Below are 19,898 nucleotides of genomic sequence, written 5' to 3' on the forward strand. Positions count from 1 at the left end.
TAGACTTACGGTGGTCCCGCCACACAGGCTTCTGGGACATAGAAGGGTGGCATGGGGAAGGTTCCAGTGCAGGTCCCGAGCAGAGAGAGTGACGGCAGGGCCCGAGGAGGATCTGACAGGGTTGGCCTGTCTGCCTGGGGCATCAGCACAAGCTAGGGAGTCACAGGGGAAGGTCAGCACCTTGACCAGTCTTCCTGGAGCTGGACCTCACGGGGTTGCTGGGGAGAAGGTGACGTCACTGGGAGCAGTGCCCACACTTGATCTCTCATTGCAGGGCCATCCTGGGGGCGGGGGACGCTGGGGCCAGGGAGGTGAGGTAGCATCAATAAAAACTCAGGAATGCCTAATAAAAATGAGGCCCCACCCAAACCGGGGTCCCCACTTATGGGACAATTCTTTGAACCCAACTCTGCAGGCCTCAGGCCTCCTTGACAGACTCTCCTCGCTCCACCCGGTGCAGGGGGTCAAGTCCAGAGGACATCACACCTGAAGGAGAAGTCGCAGCCTTGCGGGGCCGGCCCGGGCAAGGGGAGCCCCGGCAGGAGGGAGCAGCGGCCCCCTCAGCACCCAGCTCTGTCCCGGCTGCGTCTCTGCCTGTCAGTGCACTTCTCCCCCAGAGCCACCGTGTTCTAGACCAGATGCCGGCCCTTCTCTTCCCCTCTAGCTGAGCCCAAACGGTCTGTTTTCTTCAAAGGAAACCTCTAAGAACAGGAGAGAAAACCAAAAAGAAAACAGGAACAAAGGCAACTGTAACCCGACCGACGGATGCACAGAAAACAGGTCCCCAACTTGGGGAGGAAAGGGGCTGACGGGCCTCCCGTGAGGTCCGTATGGGGAAGCTCCTTTCAATGGTAAAATTCTCTAAGGACACTAAGACAATGATGATGGCCACCCCGCCTCTTACAATCGACTTAGGCTAAAGAAGTTAAAAAGATTAAGTCAACTCCAGGGACAAACCGTTGCATAATTTGGAGTTGCTGGGACTGAGAAGCCGGTATGAGGCATCTGTTCTGATCACATGATTTTTAGAACTCAATGCCTGGTGCCCCTCCGAGGATGCCAAAGAGAAGGGGTGGCTGTCCTGATGGAAAGCCTCGTGGGAGCTCAGGGGCCTCTGTGCTACCCAAGGCATCTCGACCAGCCTGTCTCAGGAGGCTGAGGCGTGCCTGGCTGGCAGGGCGTCCCAGACGCGGGGCTGGCACTGCCACAGGGCAGACACGTCTGCTACACACTTGAACTGGTGTGAGTCAGTGAGTGATGACGCAGCCCAAAGGGCAGGGGCACCAAAGGCTGACGGCCTGGAGGCCTCATCCTCGAGGGCGCAGGGGTTGGATACCGAAGCTGACCCCGACCCCTGCGCGGCTGTCCCCAAGGTCTTCACCCTGAAACCTCGGACAGGCTGTCGTCAGGTGGTCGGGGCTGGGACAGTTCAACCTTTTTTACAGAATGGGAGGCAGAGGCGGCCTGCAAATGTGACATGACTTGGACCCAGGCCGTGTGACTCCACTGGGGGCTTCACGGGCCTCACCAGGGTCCCACACTCCATTTGGTTTGGGAACCGCTCATTTGCTGAGGCCTCTCCAACAGGCTCCTTGCCTGCCTGCAGTGGGCAGACAGTGACCAGCCAGACACCGCTGGGGAGCCCACGCAGGACTCACGCCCAGGCTGTGGCAGGAGTGGGATGGAACCCCTCCTTTCGCCTTCCGTGTTACCAGCATTTCCCAAAGTACGTTGGGTGGAACTGGTTCTCCCAGAAGCCGCACAGGCTGCCCCATCACCACGGCGGGACTTTGAGCTGACTGTACGCTAAGCACGGTGCCTGCTATCTGACGGCCAACGACAAACGGAGCCTCCACAAGACCTCTATGAGATGGGCACGGCCGCAGTTCACGCATGAGGAACAGAGGCACAGAGAGGTTTGGCCGCCTGCCTGACAATACACAGCTGGCAAGAGGCAGAGCCGGGATTGAAGCCCAAGCCATTCACCTCCAGAGCACGGGCTCCCGAAGTCAGAAGGACAAGCCTCTGCAGGACTTCTGAGCCTTTCATGTGCCGACAGGTCGTGTAAATTCCCAAGAGGCCACAGGCTGTCATTTACACCAAACATATTTTCCCCATTTATCTGACAACTATGTACGGACTGGCTGCTCCGTGCCAGGTTCCAAGGGGCACAGTGGAGCGCCAGGCAGATGTGATCTCTGAAGGCACGAGAATTCTGCAGAGGGATGGCTTGGGCTGTGCTGAGCATTGCCCCACCCCCCGGTTTTATTTTAACCTTTTTGGACAGAAATTATCTCAGATCAGCCATATGTGTCCCGAGTTTGATTTAGTGTTCCCCTTGGGGGCCAGATTTCCAACTCCGCGTCAGGCGCCGTCATGGAACGATGTCCTCCGGCCTATTAGGCCGTGCAGGCCTCCTCGTGCACACGCTGGACAAGACCAGGCATTCCCGCGATTAACAGTCCTGATAACCGAGCTCCTGTGACACCCCTGACCCCGTGCTGGGCACCGGGGACAGAGCAGGATAGCAAACAGAAAACAGGTCTCGTCTCTAGAACGCTGGGCACGCGTTCTGGAAGGGGAAGGTCATTACTTACACAATACATGAGCAAATACAAAATTGCAGAGTGTGATTAGCATTCCAGAGAAATAATAGAAGCTACCAGAGCTCAGAGCAAGGGCCCTTACCGCATAAACACTGTGTGTGGTGGGGGGGGGGGCGGGGGGGGGTTGCCCTGCACGCACAGGCCTGAGACTTGGCTTCTGCAGAACATCAGAAACACATTTCAGGATTTGCTTCACTTTACCATGTTGTCCTTTGCTTTACTTTATTGCAGGGGAGGGAGGGGGTGGAGGGGGAGGGAAGGAAAAGAAAACATAGAATGTGTTACTTATTTTACCCCCTCAAGAGGCAAAGGATTTCTAGAATTGGTCATTTCTGTCTCTGAAGGCCACTCCTCGGGACAGAGAGGGCATCGTCACTCCCTGCCCTCACCCCCACATCTTTCCTGCCCTCTTCCTGGTGCCTGAGTCTCCAAGCCAGATTTTACACCCGGGGAGCTGGGGAGCTTGCAAGCGGGAACAAGCCTGGGGTAAGAGCTCATCAAGGCTCTTCCTCAGGCCCTTTCTCTGAACCCTGAGCGACAGGTCTGGTTACACGGGTCTTTTGCTTGTTACAAGAAGCCGACCTGAGGGTCTGTGAGCAGCCAGGCACCAGCCCTGCATTTTTGATGGGGTCACCTTGGCTTGCTGCTGATGGTTTTTCAGATGGAAACAGCCCAGCACCTGGAGAAATGGCAGCAAAGATGGGGATGATTGTGGTCGGTGTGTCTATTTGGATGAGTCAGGGGGCCACTTCCACCAGCTGTGAAGGCCCCAGAACATTCTGTGATGGTGAAGAGAAAAGCTACTTAGAAGTACAAAGTGGGGTCCAGGAGAGGAGCCTTCAGTGCACGGAGATCCCCTCCTTCAGATGCCACATTGGCCCCATTCAGGCCCTTGGCCCAGGACCCTGCCAGGCTCTTCCAGCCCCCCAGCCTCAGTGCTTGGGTGTCATCTCTTCATCTGTACTCGCCCCCCAGGGATGCCAACTCACGGCTTTCAGCATCATGTGTACTCTGAGGACCCCTAGACTGATATATCCACTCAGGGTCCGTTCCTCTGAAACTGAAACCTGTGTGCTCAACTACCCCGCCCCGAGGTGTCTAATGGCATCTCAGACTTAACACGCCCCAAACCAAATCCCCAGCACGCACGTACCCCACAAACTGCCTCCATCACCTCATCACTTATGGTAACCCCATCCATCCGTCTGGATGTAGAGGCAGAAAAACCCATCGTCATCCCTGACTCCTCTTCCATCCAACCCCCAGCAAATCTCGTGGCTCTCCCCTCAAGGCATCCCAGAATTCACCCCACTGCTGCATTCCCGTCCGGCCACCACCGTTTCTCACCTGGGTCACTCACTGTGTTCACCTCCCGGTCTGTATTTCTATTCTTGGCCCCTTTCGGCCTACTCTTAACACGTCAGCCAGGGTGAGTCTTTAAGAGGTAAGTCATACCGTATTACTCCTCCCCTCAAAGGCCTCCAGTGACTCCCACTCCGAGTAAAGGCAGAGTCTTCCTAATGTCTGCAAGAGCCGACATAAAGTGGCTCCTAGTTACCTCCCTGACCTCGTGCCCTGGTCCTCCCCCCTGCCGGTCCCCCTGAGCATGCCGGGAGTGTTTCCACCCACACTGTGCCCACAGGCCTGCGCGCACTCTGTCTATATTCCCTTTACAGTCTCCGTAAGGAACCGGCCCCTCCATTTAAACGGTAGCCCCGTTTTCACTGCAGCACTCTCCCTGACTCACTTCTGTCCACAGCACTCATCATCCGACATTCTCCACAGTCACGTGCTTGTTAGTTGTCTGTCTCCCCCCACTAGGATGGGAGTTCCAAGAAGGTGGGGGATTTTGTCAGTCTGTTCACATCCCCCTAAGAACAGTACCCGGCACCTAACAGCACGCCTTCGTTCTGGAAGGAACGGATGAATAAAATGCGCGAACAAGTGAAAGGCCCAGAGCTGCACCCTTTCTTGACTCACTCACACCCACAGGGCGCCACCTAGTTACTGTTTTCATGTTACTGTTTCACGCGGGGCAAGAATTTAAGAAGCTAAGAGCCATTTCAGTGCCAAATGTCTCTATGTCTTTGTGCAAACGTTTCATGGTTTCTCAGCCACGCCTCATTGGACGGCAGTTTTTAGGCAAATTGCTATGAGCCTTTCTAAGCATTTAACTTGTTTTTCACAAACAACTGTGTTCATATGTCATCGGTCTGGCTACTATTAAATCAAGTCTATAATAATAGATACTCGTATATTTCTTATTATGTTTATTATGAACGAATTATGTTCATGTTAGCATAAAACACTTGAACAGTGGCATAAACAGGTTTTGGAACAAACACAGCTGACCTCTGGCAGCATTTAACCTGACTGCTGGTGACTGAAGGGCCCGGGCGCGCCCTGTGAGGGTCACCAAGACGCCTTCCACGGAGAGCCACGAGCAGCTATTAATGTGCCAGGTTGGTTACACTGGAAATTACCTGAGCCTCCACTGTATTTCATTTTACCCACAGCTGGCACTCTAACAACCATTCAGAGAGCTTTCTGGTACCACCCGACCCCCCCAGGCCCTGTCCTCTGCAGAATGCTCTCACACCAATTATTCCTTAGGCGACGGTGAACAGGCCAGACTGGACGGTTGAGACCTCTGCGTTTCCTTCCTCACGGGCTCGTGGGCGGCCCTCTGGCTTCGCCAGCTGGATCCCATTCCAGAGCGGCAGCAGCTCTGACTCACGGGCGTGATGGAGAAACCGCCCAGGTGAGTGATGACGTGCCGTGAACCCAGTCTGCGCAACAGCCCCGTCTGGTGCGTGTGGCATCGTGAAATCAATCAGCGTTTAAGCTCGAAGAGGAAGGGATTCATCGTTTTAAGCAGAAATAAGAAAAAAACACGCAAGGAAAAGCATCCACTGCCGTGTAATTTTTTGGAGGCTCTACCGGACAGGGACCCCTTGGGAGATGTCAAGGGCTAAAGCTGGAGGTAGAGCGAAGACGGCCCTATTTTCAGAGCCAAAAACTGGGGGAAAGGATTTAAAATTGTGAAGGAAGATGTGGATAGCTCTCCCCCAGGCAGTTCAGGATGCTTAGTTATTATTCACAGACAGCCTGCATGTGTGTGGCGGTGAGGACCGGGGAGGGGAGAATATAATTTCACCAGGATCTTTGATGAACGAGCCGTGCCGTCGTGGGCTTCGAGCACACAATTTCTCTCCAGTCTCTGCGGTTTACTGATGGCCTTTCACTACGCATTCTCAACCTTGAGGCCTGTGCCCCCAGGTAGTAAGCCTTTAAGACCAATTGTAATTAACTATCCACCAAACAACCGACCCTTTCCTTTCAACCTGACTTTAGTTGCCCATTTACTTATCAAAGTGACACTCTGGTTCAGCTGCTAACAATTAATTGCCCCCAAATTCACGTGTTAAGACCTGAAGTCATGAGTTAGGGTCAGGTCAGAGGTCACTGAAGGGGAGTGGCAGCTTTGGCTCCACTAATCCTGGAGATGGCGTCCTTTCTTCTTTTTACTAAGTGCACACCACGTGCTGGGTGCTGCAGTAGGTGCTGGGGTAGAGGGAACACACATCAGGCGGTTACAGCACGACCCCAGGCTTATCCCAGTTCATGACCTAAGATCATGTATTCCCCTCAGAAAGATACCCAAGAGCAAGAGCGGACAGGGCCAGCAATCCTCAGCTCCACCTCGGCTCTGACACTCAGAAGTGACCCTAACTCTCCAGCAGCCCTGGCTCGTCTGTCCCAGGGTGGTTGAGTGTAAGTGACTTCACTGACAACTGAACTGAAAAATGCTGTCAATATATCAGAGAGATTGTTCATGAGCAAAGGAAAAAAATTTCAAATGAAAACCGGGAGCAAATGAAATGATGAGATGTGGTGGTACCATGTCACCTTCCTCCCCTCTGCCCCTTTACAAGACCCAAAGGGGAACTCTGAAGTCTGGGTACGACTCATTTGAGAAGCTGATAAAAATGAAGATTTCAAAGACCCACCCCCAGAGATGACGGTTTAGTAGGTCTGGAATGTTTAATAAGCCTCCCAGGTGGTTTGTGATGCAGGTGGTCCACTGAGTGAACGTCCTCGTGAGATAATCCAAACTAGAGCCCCTCCACACACCTGTGAACAGACAGGCGCTGCATGTCCTCTGGCTGAAATTAACCAGACAGTCCTACTGAGCCAGCAGTACTGTCCCCTCACCTAAGCACCTGCCCGGCACAATCCAGGACATCACCTTAACAAAACACCTGCTGCTGGCTGGCACCCATGCGCCGTATCTGCAACTTTTATCAATAGTTTAAAGAATATCCACATGCCATTAATTACCGTGATGAAGTTACTTAACAGAGCCTACAAGTCAACGCCAGTGTCTGACACCAACTTACTGAGGTTGCATTGTAAGGGCTGGCTCCTCTGCGGAGGCAAAGTTAACAGACTTTTCACCAAACTCACTCCTAAAATTCATTCAGAAGAGCCTAAACATGAATGAAGAAGGTTAAGGGTATAGAACACCTACTAACCTACACACTGGTTATTAGAAAAACTCTGAAAAGCTTCTGGGGGAATATCGTGAACAAAAGAGGAAAACCCAGTCCCGGAGCACGTCCATCAGCCTGAGCTGCAAATACTAAGAGGGAAAGAACTCCAGACCCTCCCTGACTCAACCAGATGGGAGCACCTGGCACCAAAGAGAACATTTGTCTTCAACATAAAAGACCGAGGCACCAGGTAAAGAGAACTACTCTGTTTCAGAATCAAGGTGCTTCCCCGGCAACACACCTTCACTGGGGACGTGAGTTGTATACTGTCACCCAAACTTCCCTTTTATTCTTTCCACAGAAGGTGTATTTAACTCACATGTGGGTTAGGAGCCTCAGTCCACACGCGTGTGTTGGGTGTGTTACACTTACCCCTCCCCTCTCCACCACGCACTTTGCTTACAAGGGAGGTACTTCGGTGGTCTCAGGGCTTACAGCCTCTTTACCCACACATCCTATTCATAGGACCCCCATCAGACACCCATTGAAGGCTGCCAGGAAGTGCAGACAGTATCCATAAATAAAGGAGTACTTGCTTCTCCCCCAATTTTTAAGCCCACCTCAAGCTCCTGGACCTCGCATGACCTCGTATGCTGGACCCTCTCTGAGGTGTCATGTCTCCACAACAATGTATTAATTCGTGGTCATCTTGAGCCTTCAGGGAAGGTGAAATTACGTCCAGTGTAGTTTTTAAAAGAAAGGCAATAGCAGATTCGTTAGACCTCAGACAGCAAACACCTGTGCCATGGAGCCACTCCCTTCCTGCGTCCAAGGCGGACACCGGGCACTCAGCCCGGCCTCTATCCAAGCGTGACCTCGCCTGGAGTCCAGCTCACAGCACCCCAGGCAGCTGCCCCCCCCCTTGCACAAATGGAAACCTACTTGCCAACCGTGGCTGGGAAAGACTTCCATGAAAGCAGAAAACGGGGGTAAAAACAAAAAGCTGACCAGGGAGCAAGGCTTCATTCTCTGGACAAGGCAGTCTCTATCTGTTCCTTCCCTAACCACACAGGGCAGATGCGGCGGGTCAGAACGCCAGGCCCGGCTGAAACTGCTCAGGATGGCCTCCCAAGGACCTACAAATTGGATCAGGACCAGGAAGGACCCAGACCTGCGTTCACCTCCAGCATATATTTTAGCTCCTTCAAATCAGCGGGTACTTCTTGTCCACACCTGGGCAGATACCTACCAACCAGCCATGTCTCCCTGCTTCTTAAAGGAGATGAATCGGGCATGTACTCCCAGAGAACCAGCGGGTGAGGGGCAGGACGGCTCCTGACTGAGAGATGGAGCCAGACTGCCTGGGCTTGTTTCCTGGCCCCCCTCTTACTAGCTGTGACCAAGCAAATTCCTTAACCTCCGTGCTTCAGTTTTCCCATCTGTAAAATGGGAGAACATAAAAGTGTTTATTTCATAGCATGGTTATAATGATTAAATGGGGCAATGTGTGTAAAGCCCTGAAAACCTGTGGCTAGCAAGCTCTTGAACACATTCGTGACCATTCTTACATTATTACTTCAATGAACTAGGATCCCTTGGTTGCATTTTCATGGTTTCAGAGAGCAAAGGAAATGTTTTCTTCTGCACCCAGCTTTTAAAATTTTTAGTTTGTCTTTGAAATTCAAAACCAAGAGAAAATTATATGGAGGGGTGTTAGAATAAATCATCTTTTTTCTCAGTGTGATTTTAAAAATGACTTCCGGTTTTAGAGCTCACCCTATTTATCTGCTGGGAGAAAGGGAGCGGCTATGGTCAGTACATGAACAGCACAGGCCTGGCTGAGAGACAGCAAAGGGCCTGCGGTCACTGGCAGCAGAACCAGGAGTTTGGGCCACTTGGGCCCCTTCTCTCTGGGCGGAGCCAAGAGAAGCTGGGGGAAGGTTCCGGCCACTGCAACCTGTGCGGCCGTGACACCTCCTACGTGGCCGTCGGCTCCGAGCCCCAGCCACAGCCGTGAATCAGATTCAAATCCAGACTCCAGAGGACACCTCAGTGCTAAGAGCAGCACCTACGCGGCAGGCACATCTGTGGAACTCCCAGGCTTCTCTGTTGTCTTCACAACCGTCCTTCTGGGTCAGATAATCGATTGTTATCACCGTTTACAGAAAAGAAAGCTGGGGCTCGGAGACGGTAAGTAGCTTGCCCAAGGTTACAGAGCTAGTAAGTGATAAAGCCCGGATTCAAAGTTTTTATTCATTCAACAAATACTTATTGAGCAACTACTACGTGCCAGGCACTGTTGCAGATGCTGGGAACCCAGCAGTGAACAAAACCGAGTTCCTGCTCAGGGAGAACATCTGTTCCAGGAGTGGGGACATTTAGAAAACAAATCTAACAAACTGAGGACAGAGCGTGCGTATGAGTTAAGTGCTCCCATGAGCAGCAGAGTGCGGAGATGCAGAGGGATGAGGGCAGGGGCAGGGATGGACAGCTGGCCAGCAGCTCCGGGTCCAGGGCCCATCAGTGCCCTTACCTACATGCCACTGCCTGTAATGAAGTCACAGCAAAACCCTGAGGGGCTCCTGGGTGGCCAGGCACCGGGAGCTCCCCGGACACCTCTGCACCCGCAAATGCCCCGGGCTCACTCACTTTTCCTGGGCCCAGATGGAGAGCGGAGACCATCCGGGAAGCCTGTGGGAGTGTTTCTAAAATTCTGACAAAAGTTCTATCCTCCCCAAAGGTAGTAACCACTCATTCTCTGAAACTAACATAAACGGGTGTTTGTCAGTTTCCAGGAAGGAGTCTGTTTTTCTTTCTGGGCCTTTGAAAGCACGAGCAGTTTCTACAGCAGCCTCTTCCAAAAGTTCCTTGGCGATCATCATCCAAACTCTGGCCCTTTCTTCCCTCAGAGGGTTACTACACCCTCTGAGTTTCTTCCCTTTCTTCCACCAGGGATGGTTACTACACCCTCTGAGTTTCCTTTGTGGGGTTTTCCTGGGTCCATCATTTGAGGACTTTATGTATTATATAAACGACAGTAGTCCCTGTCATCCCCACCACCCTGGCCATCAGTTACTGACTCCTAAGAACACACACCGCCTCCTTTAGCACGGCTCTTACGGACCAGGAGGCCGAGGCTCAGCCAGCAGCGTGCCCTACCTCAGTGACAAGCGGGAGCCACGGAGTTAAAACCCAGATGGCGAGGGAGTTCAAGGCCTATGTTTATCCCCACTGTGGTGCCCAACCCCTCTGCAACGAAAGCCCCCTGTGGGCGATGACATCAGCACCAGTCATCTGGGGGACACAATACCTACATAAAACCCAGGGGGCACAGTGAATTCGGTGGTTTCGCACTGCAGTGAAGAGTGAGGCTCTGTAATGAGATGGCTGGGTTTGGGGCCCCCACTTACAGCTGTGGGACACAATGCAAGTGATGTGGCCTCTCTCAGACTCGATCCATTTGTCTGTAAACGACGAGACTTGCTCTCTCTCAGGCCATGAGAGCGCTTCCGAGCAGTTAAGCCATGTGAGGCACTTCCAACAGCCAGAAGCACCCTCAGCTCCCTCCCTGGTGGCCGGCGACATCCCGAGGGCCCTCTGAAAGCCCCGGTACACAGCCCATCAGATCTACAGACCAACACCTACATGATCCAGACTGACCATTAAAGAAAGATGTTTTCTGAATGGCTGACCCACTGACTCACTACAGGGGAATGCGCCTGAATTCACAGGTCCAATAATAGCTTGGAAATAGAAGCCATCTGAAAATGTTCCTACACTGGAGCCTGGCTGGCAAGGACTGGATGTGATTATAAAAAGCAAGTGAGAAGAGAATGTTACTGCAAGGAAAACTGAATCCACATGAGTCTTAAATAACTTCATTCCAACAGAGAATATTAAAATGTTACATTTTCGGCAAGGATCAAATACTGAAACAAATCCAAGTATTTTACATTGAAGTTCTATTTCAATTTAAAAAATTTTAAATCGCCACAATTGTATCCTTAGGCCTCAATCCCCTTTTGTTATTAACTTACCCGTGAAACAAGTTCTAGGTCTTTTAAAAAATGATTTCTATTCAAAATTTACATTTAGATTTATGGCTAAGACTCGGTACTTATCTACATAGAATTCTAGATTATATAGTGGGCTCCTGTCTAAACACTGATATGGAAATAATAGTCTTAGCTTAAATATGTTCTGATTTAGAACATAAACTGATGCTTTGAAATCCGGTAGCTTTTCTGTCATTACTGAGATGACACCTCCGTTCTCTCCCCCCTCACTGAGCACCTCAGGGAACATCTACAAAGGGATGTTCGAAACGCTGGTTCTTTGCCTAGCTTCCTGCTGTGCGTTATAAGCTGGACACGGGAAGGCACATTCAGGCACTAACTTCTTCCATAAAAGGCTTACGTTCTCTAGAACACCATCCCGCCTGAATCTCAGGTCGCTTTCTGTAAGAGACAGCGGAAAAGGAATCCAGCTGGTACCAGTGAGGCAGAAAACGGAAGCAGCTACAAATCCTTTTACCCCGACAGTTCGACCAGTTTATTCCTTCAACAGTATCTCCAAGCCCCTTCCAACGGCTCACAACTGAGTGTAATTTTTGCACCTGCAAATAATTTAACACAGGACGGTTTTTCCAATTCTTATTCTTAATCCAGAAAGTAAATAAAACCTACAGACGCCCTCCAGGCTCTAACCCTCTACTTTAAAAATAACTTACTATTGGCTGAAACGTAACCCTTTGCTTTGCACGCAATGGACTTCTTTGCGGAGGTGGGAAGGCAAGCCCCCATCAAGTTTGGTTTTGGCCCAAAAGAGGTCAAGCTTCTCAAGTGACACCTGAGGACACTCCCCGTGACCCCCTGGCCCCTTCTTCAGAACCACTTCCGAAATCAAAGAGAATCGTTATAAGGTGCTTGGTTTCTACTGAATAGAGTACTGTTCACTCGGCAGACTGATCTATGAAGCCCACTGCGCCTGAAAAGGGCTACAGCAGGCGCACCCCACACTTCGGAGTGAAGCCAGGTGCGTGTGCCCAGGCGCGGCTTGTGCTCTCCCACAGGCCTGCTGCGTCGGGAAGCCCTACTTGGAAGTGACCACCCTACTTGTTCACGAACGCCGGAAAAGCCCTTAACAGAGAAGGTATCAAGGTTGTATCCCGCATTTAGAGAAAATGAAGCTTAAAAAAAAAAAACCAAACCTACGAAAATGATCAACAGGATGGTGTAGCTCGGAGGCAGCTCGAATCCCAGCTTGCCGCTTGAGAGTTGGGTGACCTTTGAACAAAATCACTTCTCCCGGGTCAGTAAACGACACCAGCGTCATGGTGTTATTGTCAAGTCAAGTCTGAAAAATGCTTCGCGTAGTACCTCGTACATAGAAGGCACCCAAAAGCTACCTCAAATACACCCCAGGGCGTTGTCAGATGGTTCTCACCACCCCTTGGAGGAAGCATCACCAGGTGCAGGACGGGGAGGAAGACCTGCAGGGCAGTGGTGTGGGTGGGGGGCCTGGATGGTCCCCCAGCAGGACTCCTGGGCATCTGCCTGGAGGGATCAACCAATGAGCAGCTTCACTTTTTCCCTACATTGCACCCACTCAAACCTCAAGTTTTGTTCCATTCTACGTTTTTTTTTGGACACTGGGTGTTTTACTTGTCTATAAAGAATTTTTTAAAAAGTATTTTATTATTGTATTGTTTAGTTATTTTTGGTGGAGGGAGGAGGTAATTAGGTTTATTTATTTTTGAAGGAGGCACTGGGGATTGAACCCAGGACTTTCTGCATGCTAAGCATGCACTCTGTCACTTGAGCTATATCCACTCCCTCTATAAAGAATTTTAATGGTGCTATTGACGTCACCATTCCCACGAATCTGGATTTCATTTTAGTTTTTCTGTTTTAATCCCACAGCACTGGTATATTTAAGGCCCTGTAGGCAAACTCCGAGAAAAGGGTCAAAGCACTAGGAAGGTGGGGCCCAACAGGGCTCTGGCCTTGAGAAACGTGTAGAGAAAGAAACTGCACAGCAGGCTGGCCGATCCTTTATCCCTTGAGGCCCATCGCCTAGGCCTCCTCCTGTCTGTAGCCCAGGCTCAAGCCTAGACTCGGAACAGCCCTTCCTGCCGCCCACCGCCCACCAGATGCTGGAAAGCGGGAACCATGACAGGATCTACTTTGCAGAGTGACTCTAAGGATGAGATGTGAGGCACGTTGAGGCTCAAAAGAGAAGACACAAGTACTTAGCCATTAAAAGCTACATTCGTCTTCTCCACATTAAATTCACAACTTCTTCGGTGTGCACTGACATTACTGGAGGGGAGGGGGGTGAACTTCACACTGCACACCACCCAGGCCTCATCTCCAAACAGTCTCACTTAAAAGGCTGGTGGTAGAGCCTAGGAGCTGGGAGCCTGGCTCTGGGTTGGAGGATCACTGTGCTCAGGGCAGGCTGTAGCCAGATCACACTCTGCAGGCTCCTGGATGCACACGCTCCCAGCAGTGCTTCACCTCGACAGCCCAGAGAGCAGACAGACCCCGAAGCGGCAGCCGCGGGGTTGCTGCCACCAGGGAGAGTGGAGGCCATGTACAAAATGGTAAACCATTCTATCAGCCTGGTCCTCTGGCTACTTTTAAGTGTGGCCTTTATATCCGAGTCAACCTTCTTTCAAGGCAAAGTGTCCTTTTAAAAAATTTTTATGTATATATGTCAATCTAATCGAAGTGAGGTTCAGTATCAAATCAAAACCCACAGAAATAAGACATCAAGAGCATTAAGTGAGCTATAATTTTACAAGAGTCATTTTAATGTAAGTATTAAAAGTCAGCAGTCATCTAGATATCCGCCCCCAAATATTAAGATATAAGCACCTTCTTGACCACCTGGCCTCCGGAGAACTGTGTCAAAGTGAAGGACACTTTGAATATAAAATACAAAAAATGGGAAAAAAGCACCATGCAAATAATAGCTTTACAAAGGGCGGGGATTTTTGTCCACTGGTATAACCTAGGCACCTAGAATACAGCTTGGTATACAGCAGGTGCTCAATAAATTAATGTGATTCTGTAAAACACCTTGCCAGAAGGTACTTGTAACATCCAGATTAAAAGTCAGCCTAGACAGGGATTTGCAATCAGAAATGCTGCGAGATGCTTCAAAACAGCTGTAGGGACATAAGGCTTCGGTTATTAGCTTTAAAGATTTTTTTAAATATTTAAGTCTATGAAGAGTAAAAGCAACCACACTGGGGCAGCTCGTTCCTGGCAAGAGGGAGCGCCTTCCTGGGGACTCCTCCACGCGGTAAATCTCAGAGTGCTGCCGCGACCAGGCCCTGCTGTAAGACCCGGGCGCGAAACAGACCTTGCCCTGCTCTTTCAAACCCACGAGACAGTCTGTCAGCATCCACACCAGGGAGCACAGCCTCCCGCTGGGAGGAAAGCTCAGAGACCCCCTCCCCATCCCCAGTTTTGGTAGACTGGCCACTAGCAGCCACAAGGAAAGTACTTGCCCAGGGCTAAGCCACCAAGGCGGGGACAGAGGAGAGGCTGCTTGTTGGATGCTCGCTCCCTGCCAGCCTGGAGGGACGAGCGGGGAGCAGATGGGTCAAGATGGAAACCGGCCCCCCTTCCCAGAGCAGGGCTCCCCCCAGCTCATCGCGTCCAAGCACCGTGCAGGCGCAGTGCGTGCTCAGTGCTGTTTACAGAGCATTTGCAGGGCTCCTGCGGAAAGCCGTTTCGCACCCGCCTCTCCCTCCTGCACACCCTCCTCCTCCCTTCTGGGGTTCTCTAAGGTGGGAATCCATCAGCCAGAAGTGTCAACATCTCGCTGAGGGAGGCTGACAGTACCGTCAGCTTCACCACCTTTCCCTGAGCAGGAATCACACACACACACAGAAAGCATAAGGACGAGGGCTACCATGCAGGACTTCATGAAACCCCCGCTTCTTTCAGCCACTTTTAATCTTTAAAAAACCCAGCAATTCCAGGTCAACCTAATACAAATGTTACAACTTCTTTGTTTCATTCTCCGGGATCCATAAAAATAAAAATCTCCAAACTAGAGTGAACTGTCAGCAAGCACGCAGGAAGCAGAGAGCCCACATGTGGAATCATTTCCCTCTTACCCAACAGTAAATTCTCCACGCACTTCTTGGCACCACCGTCCGACTGCACGTCTACCCTTTCGGTGGCACAGAAGCAACGTGCATTAACAAATATTCCATCGACGCCAAATGGAAACAAGGGAGGTCAGCTGGGGGGATGCTACAACTGCACTTTAAAGATGCAGCCTGTGAACAGCACCCCCATGTGCACCTTCATTCCCCCCCCTTAACTGCTCCCAGTGATGTACAAAATGCAGTCCTTTCACAAGCTTTTATAAAGTTTTTTTTTATTGGTTACAATTATATAAAATGCATCATTTGAATTCCCCCTAGTCATTAAGTGCTTGCTAGCAACAGCATAAAAAAACTTTTTGGACATCTGACAAGCTCAAATGATTTACTTCATGCTGGAAGGGGAAAAACAGCAAACACCACTCTTAACTCGTCTGTCTATAATTAACCTCTGTCTCTCTCAAGGCTACATTGGTTAAAATCAACGGACAACCCCTTTGTATGTCAATTTGTAAATTTTAATGGTTTCATTAGAATAGTCTTTTATATCACTCTCCAACAAGAAACAATAAAATAACTAACAGCAAACGTCAATACAAGAATACTCTCCAGATTAACAACTCAAACAAAAATGTAAAATGTAAATCACATATAATACAATTGAAGCATCCAAAACAATTTAAATAATTTTAAATATTTTATTTTTAAACTGCTACAAATGCTTTACACAATGTTTGAACATAAAGTCCCCATAACAGAAACATAACAAAATGGGAATGATAGTGAAAGGGTTGAAGTGGCACAAATTCACCAAACAGGTATTTTTTTTTAACTACAGAATTTAAGAGGTAGATTACTTTTAAAGTTGAGAACCAAAAAACAAACAAACAAAAAACCCATGAATAAAACCTAGCCATTTTTCAACAACTCAGTCATTAATTAGGGGGAAGGCATATAACGCAGGGAGAAATGATACCTATATTATTCAGGGAGAGGCCAATTTGTCATTCCTTTTAATCTCTATTAGAGACTTTAGTGTGAAACCTGATACTTGAATTAATTTACACTTACACGTAGACACACATCTGTACAGGCCTGTGATGCATCCTGGGCATTGATATATTGCTAGTCTCCAAAAATATAACAGTTATAAATTAGTGCCAGATAATAATCTGAGAGGATAATGTCCACCTGGATATGTACACATGACACTGGAAGGGGCATAAAAAAGTCCATATCCAATCTGGTTTCCTCTCCAGTATACTGGCAATCTGCTTGTGATTAAAACAACAACAACAACAACAAACAGCAACAACAACAAAAAACAGGCTAATAAGAAAGAAGCTGAATGCTTCTCTCTGTCTACAATTCATTTAAAAGAAAGAAAGAAAAGGCATCAAGCATCAAGAGCTGGTGTATGACCAAAACATTTTAAGATGAGTGCATCAGAATGTGTCATCCCTGAAATCTACCACAAACTACTGATACAACAGAGAACTTGCTTTGCAAGATTAGGTTCAAATCATCCCTTTCTCTGCTATGTGCCAAAAACCAGGGCCACACTCAGGTCTGAGTTCCCAGTCCCGTGATGACGAGCCAGTTCAGCTAGCCCTCTGACAGCACCCGCCTCTGCATCTGAATCACCCGCGAGCCCGACACTCCGAGGCAGCGGATGCCCGACTCTAACCAGGGCAACAAGAAGCCTGCTGCAATCAGTGGTGTGCTAGGACTTTTGAGTCAGCTTCAATTGGTCTTGCAAGCTTGGAAGATTTCGTGTCCTTTGCCGTAGTGCTTATCCTAAGTTGAGCATGCATTATCTTTATTTAGTCAATTAAGGTTTGTTTTGTTTTGGGGTTTTTTCTACAGGAAGTTCCTAGAAAATAAGAAAACTGAAGATAAATGACAACGTAACACAACCTTGTATGAACTGAGCATGTTAAAGAAAAGGTGAGTAGACCATGGGACAAACGTGAAGACGGCAACAGAATGACTTTGAAGGTGTGCAGGAACGTGGGTGTCCTACTCAGCAGAGACAGCTGGTAGGGACACGGGCAGGTCGCCTGGGGAGTGGCGTGGTCCAGAGGATATGTGAGAAATCAGCATCACTTTATTTTTTAAATCAATTTATGGTAAATGGGAAAACTTGGTCTGGAATTTGGCTTTGCTCCTCCATCAGATATTTAAGTGTCCTTAACTGGCTGTAATGGGAATACAGTATTTAAAAAAAAAAAAAAAAAAAAAAAAAGCTGCTCTAGAAGCAGCATTAAAGAATATAAAGAACACCTTGGGATTTACAAAGACCAAAGATGAGAAAGAAGGGAGTAGAAAATGTACTCTTTCCTTGTCTTTTTGTCTCACAAGCCCAAGGAAATGAGTCCTCGGCAACACACCCAGGTGGGCTGGAAGCGGAGCCCCGACGCCCGGTCTGCTGGACTGAGGCGGTAAGAGGAGGACGCGAGCCAGTGGTGTGCCCAGTGTCCTCTGCGGCTTTGTCCTAAAATGGGATTTGGAGCACACGTCTTTTTCACACCCTGATTGGCACAATGGCCTGTGCTCCAGGAAATGACCAAATGGCAAATTCTGTCGAGCCCTTAGTGTTGAACGGACAACTCGGACTTCGTTCACACAGCTGACTGCAAGCATGCACTTGAAAACCTGTGGAATCCTACACTGGCACTTGAACGCAAAATGCCTGAGTGTTGAGGACGTGCCCTTAATCACAGATATGATGAAACACACAGGAAAGGGTGTGCTACCAGTTCCAGGGTAAGTCCTTGACTATGCAATGGGGCAGGTACAGAGAAATCACTGAAAACAGAGTGAAAGTGGGTATTTCCAAACACATGCCGTGAAGTCATCCCTGAATAAAATTTACAAGGAGAAATACACTGAAAGGGGAAAGAGACGCTAGTTCCAACAACCCCTTGCCAGTGCAGCATACACAGACGTGGACTGAGGGTGAGGCCTCCGCCGAGGGCCCGGGCTGACCCTGACAGACCGCCACGTCCTCCATGCTCTATACCAGATTCACTACGAGGTACTCAGACGACCACAATCCTCTGAAGAAACACCCACCCTTCTGCCCAGATAATCCAAATGTCATGTCCCAACTGAGCATTCATTTTGTAATTTCCAAAAATACTCCCCAAGTTTACGGTCACTTGTAAGTGGACCCCTGTGAAAGAGACACACATCCTTCAGACGTGCCCACAGCCCAGTGCAGTGACTCACACAGAGTGGGGACAGCTACCACGGAAGCCCGCTGCCACCTTCTACGGTCAGAACAATACCCATGTTTTCTTATCTGTTTCTTCCTTGTTTCCTTTTAGGCCAAATTTCATTCCAGCAAGGGTAACTTTCAAACAAAGTAAAATAATTAACTGGAGCAAAGCATAGAAACACTATTTTATCAGGCCCTTTGGTCCTTGGCAATGTTAAAGGTTCTTCAAGAGCACTGAATGAACTTCACAAATTTATCGTTACTCAGAGGGCTTTCCTTTACAGCACTTTAATGTTCTCCTGTCAACTGTGCCCTTGAACTGTATAAATGAGATCCAGTACAAAACAGGTGGTTCTTTTGGGTAACATCCGACACAGAGGGGAACACACAGTATATTCTACAGCATCAGCCACCTGGGAAACGTGTTTTAGCACAGCCATGAAAATGATGGCATGCTCTGGGTCCTTCAACCTTGAAAGGCCAGTTCAAGAACGTCCTGTTGTTGTGGAACTTCCAGAACACAGACTGAGTACAGAGAGGCACACTGGGAGGTTCCTACAGGCAGGCAGAGGGACGGCTGAGAAACACATGCTTACTGTCACCGGGGCTAACCAAGCTCCAAGATGCTTCTGCGCACGGGCCAGGGCCAGGGCCAGGGCCAGGGCCAGGGCCCGGGCCCAGAGGCTGAAGGAGTTCTACAGGAACGATTAGTGCTTTTATAAAGAAGCTTTTGAGAAAAAGCTAATCTTTTATTCCTACTGCCAGTCACTCCAATCAGCCCTTGGCTACTGATTCTTGTCCACATCTTTAGCTAGGACTTACGGCGCACCAGCACCGAGAATGCTACCTCATCAGCCTAGCAGTGATAAAGCATCTCTGAGTCCACGTGACTTCTCCAAATGGCAGCTACCCCTTCCCCGCCCCGTTAACTCTGATTCTGTTTCCTTAAAACACACCAAAGAATTGCGACACACTGAAAGTTATAGCCAAGAAAGCCTAGAGCCATGCAGCTCACTCTGAAAGGACAAGATTTAAAAATGCTTTGCAGCAAGTCTAGCTGAGGATTAATCACTTCACCTGAGATGGACCTGCAGGCATTATTCAGGAAGCAGAAGGAATGTCCACTCACGTTTGAAGTAACTTAGTTTCAGAAGTTGATGTAACAAACTTAACTACTGCCCTACGTCTCTACCCTTCGCTAAGAACAGTTCCTCATATAGAAAGAACATAGAATAAACAGTGAAATCACCTCCAACCTCAGATGAGCTCAGACCTCACCACTGGGGGGAAAAAAGGCAGCGACAAACGGGACGATCTGTCCTGGGTCCCTGCTCACGCCTGAAAGCACCTAAGTGTCCAGCCTCGCTGCCCAGCTCTCAGCACCACCCTCCCCTCTCCTTCCTCCTGTGCGGGTCTGGCCTGTGTATTAACAACCCTACGCTTGGAGACGGGAGCGG

The 19,898-nt window shown here is 49.5% G+C and overlaps 1 protein-coding gene across 6 annotated transcripts in view; it reads right to left on the minus strand.

Moving 5' to 3' along the window:
- The window catches only part of PRDM2 (PR/SET domain 2), a 109,190-nt gene that overhangs the window by 10,497 nt on the left and 78,795 nt on the right, over nt 1-19,898 (minus strand). Inside the window, exon 9 of one of the 6 annotated variants that reach the window (XM_074377390.1) lies at nt 15,897-17,094. The exons of the other annotated variants lie outside the window; for them this stretch is intronic. Within the exon in view, the coding sequence (XP_074233491.1) occupies nt 17,082-17,094 (13 nt within the window). The 3' untranslated portion in view covers nt 15,897-17,081. Of the gene's footprint in view, nt 1-15,896; nt 17,095-19,898 lie in introns of those variants that run through there. 6 annotated transcript variants of the gene reach the window in all.

The sequence above is a fragment of the Camelus bactrianus genome, chromosome 13 (genome assembly GCF_048773025.1).
Source record: "Camelus bactrianus isolate YW-2024 breed Bactrian camel chromosome 13, ASM4877302v1, whole genome shotgun sequence".
Lineage (NCBI taxonomy): Eukaryota > Metazoa > Chordata > Mammalia > Artiodactyla > Camelidae > Camelus > Camelus bactrianus.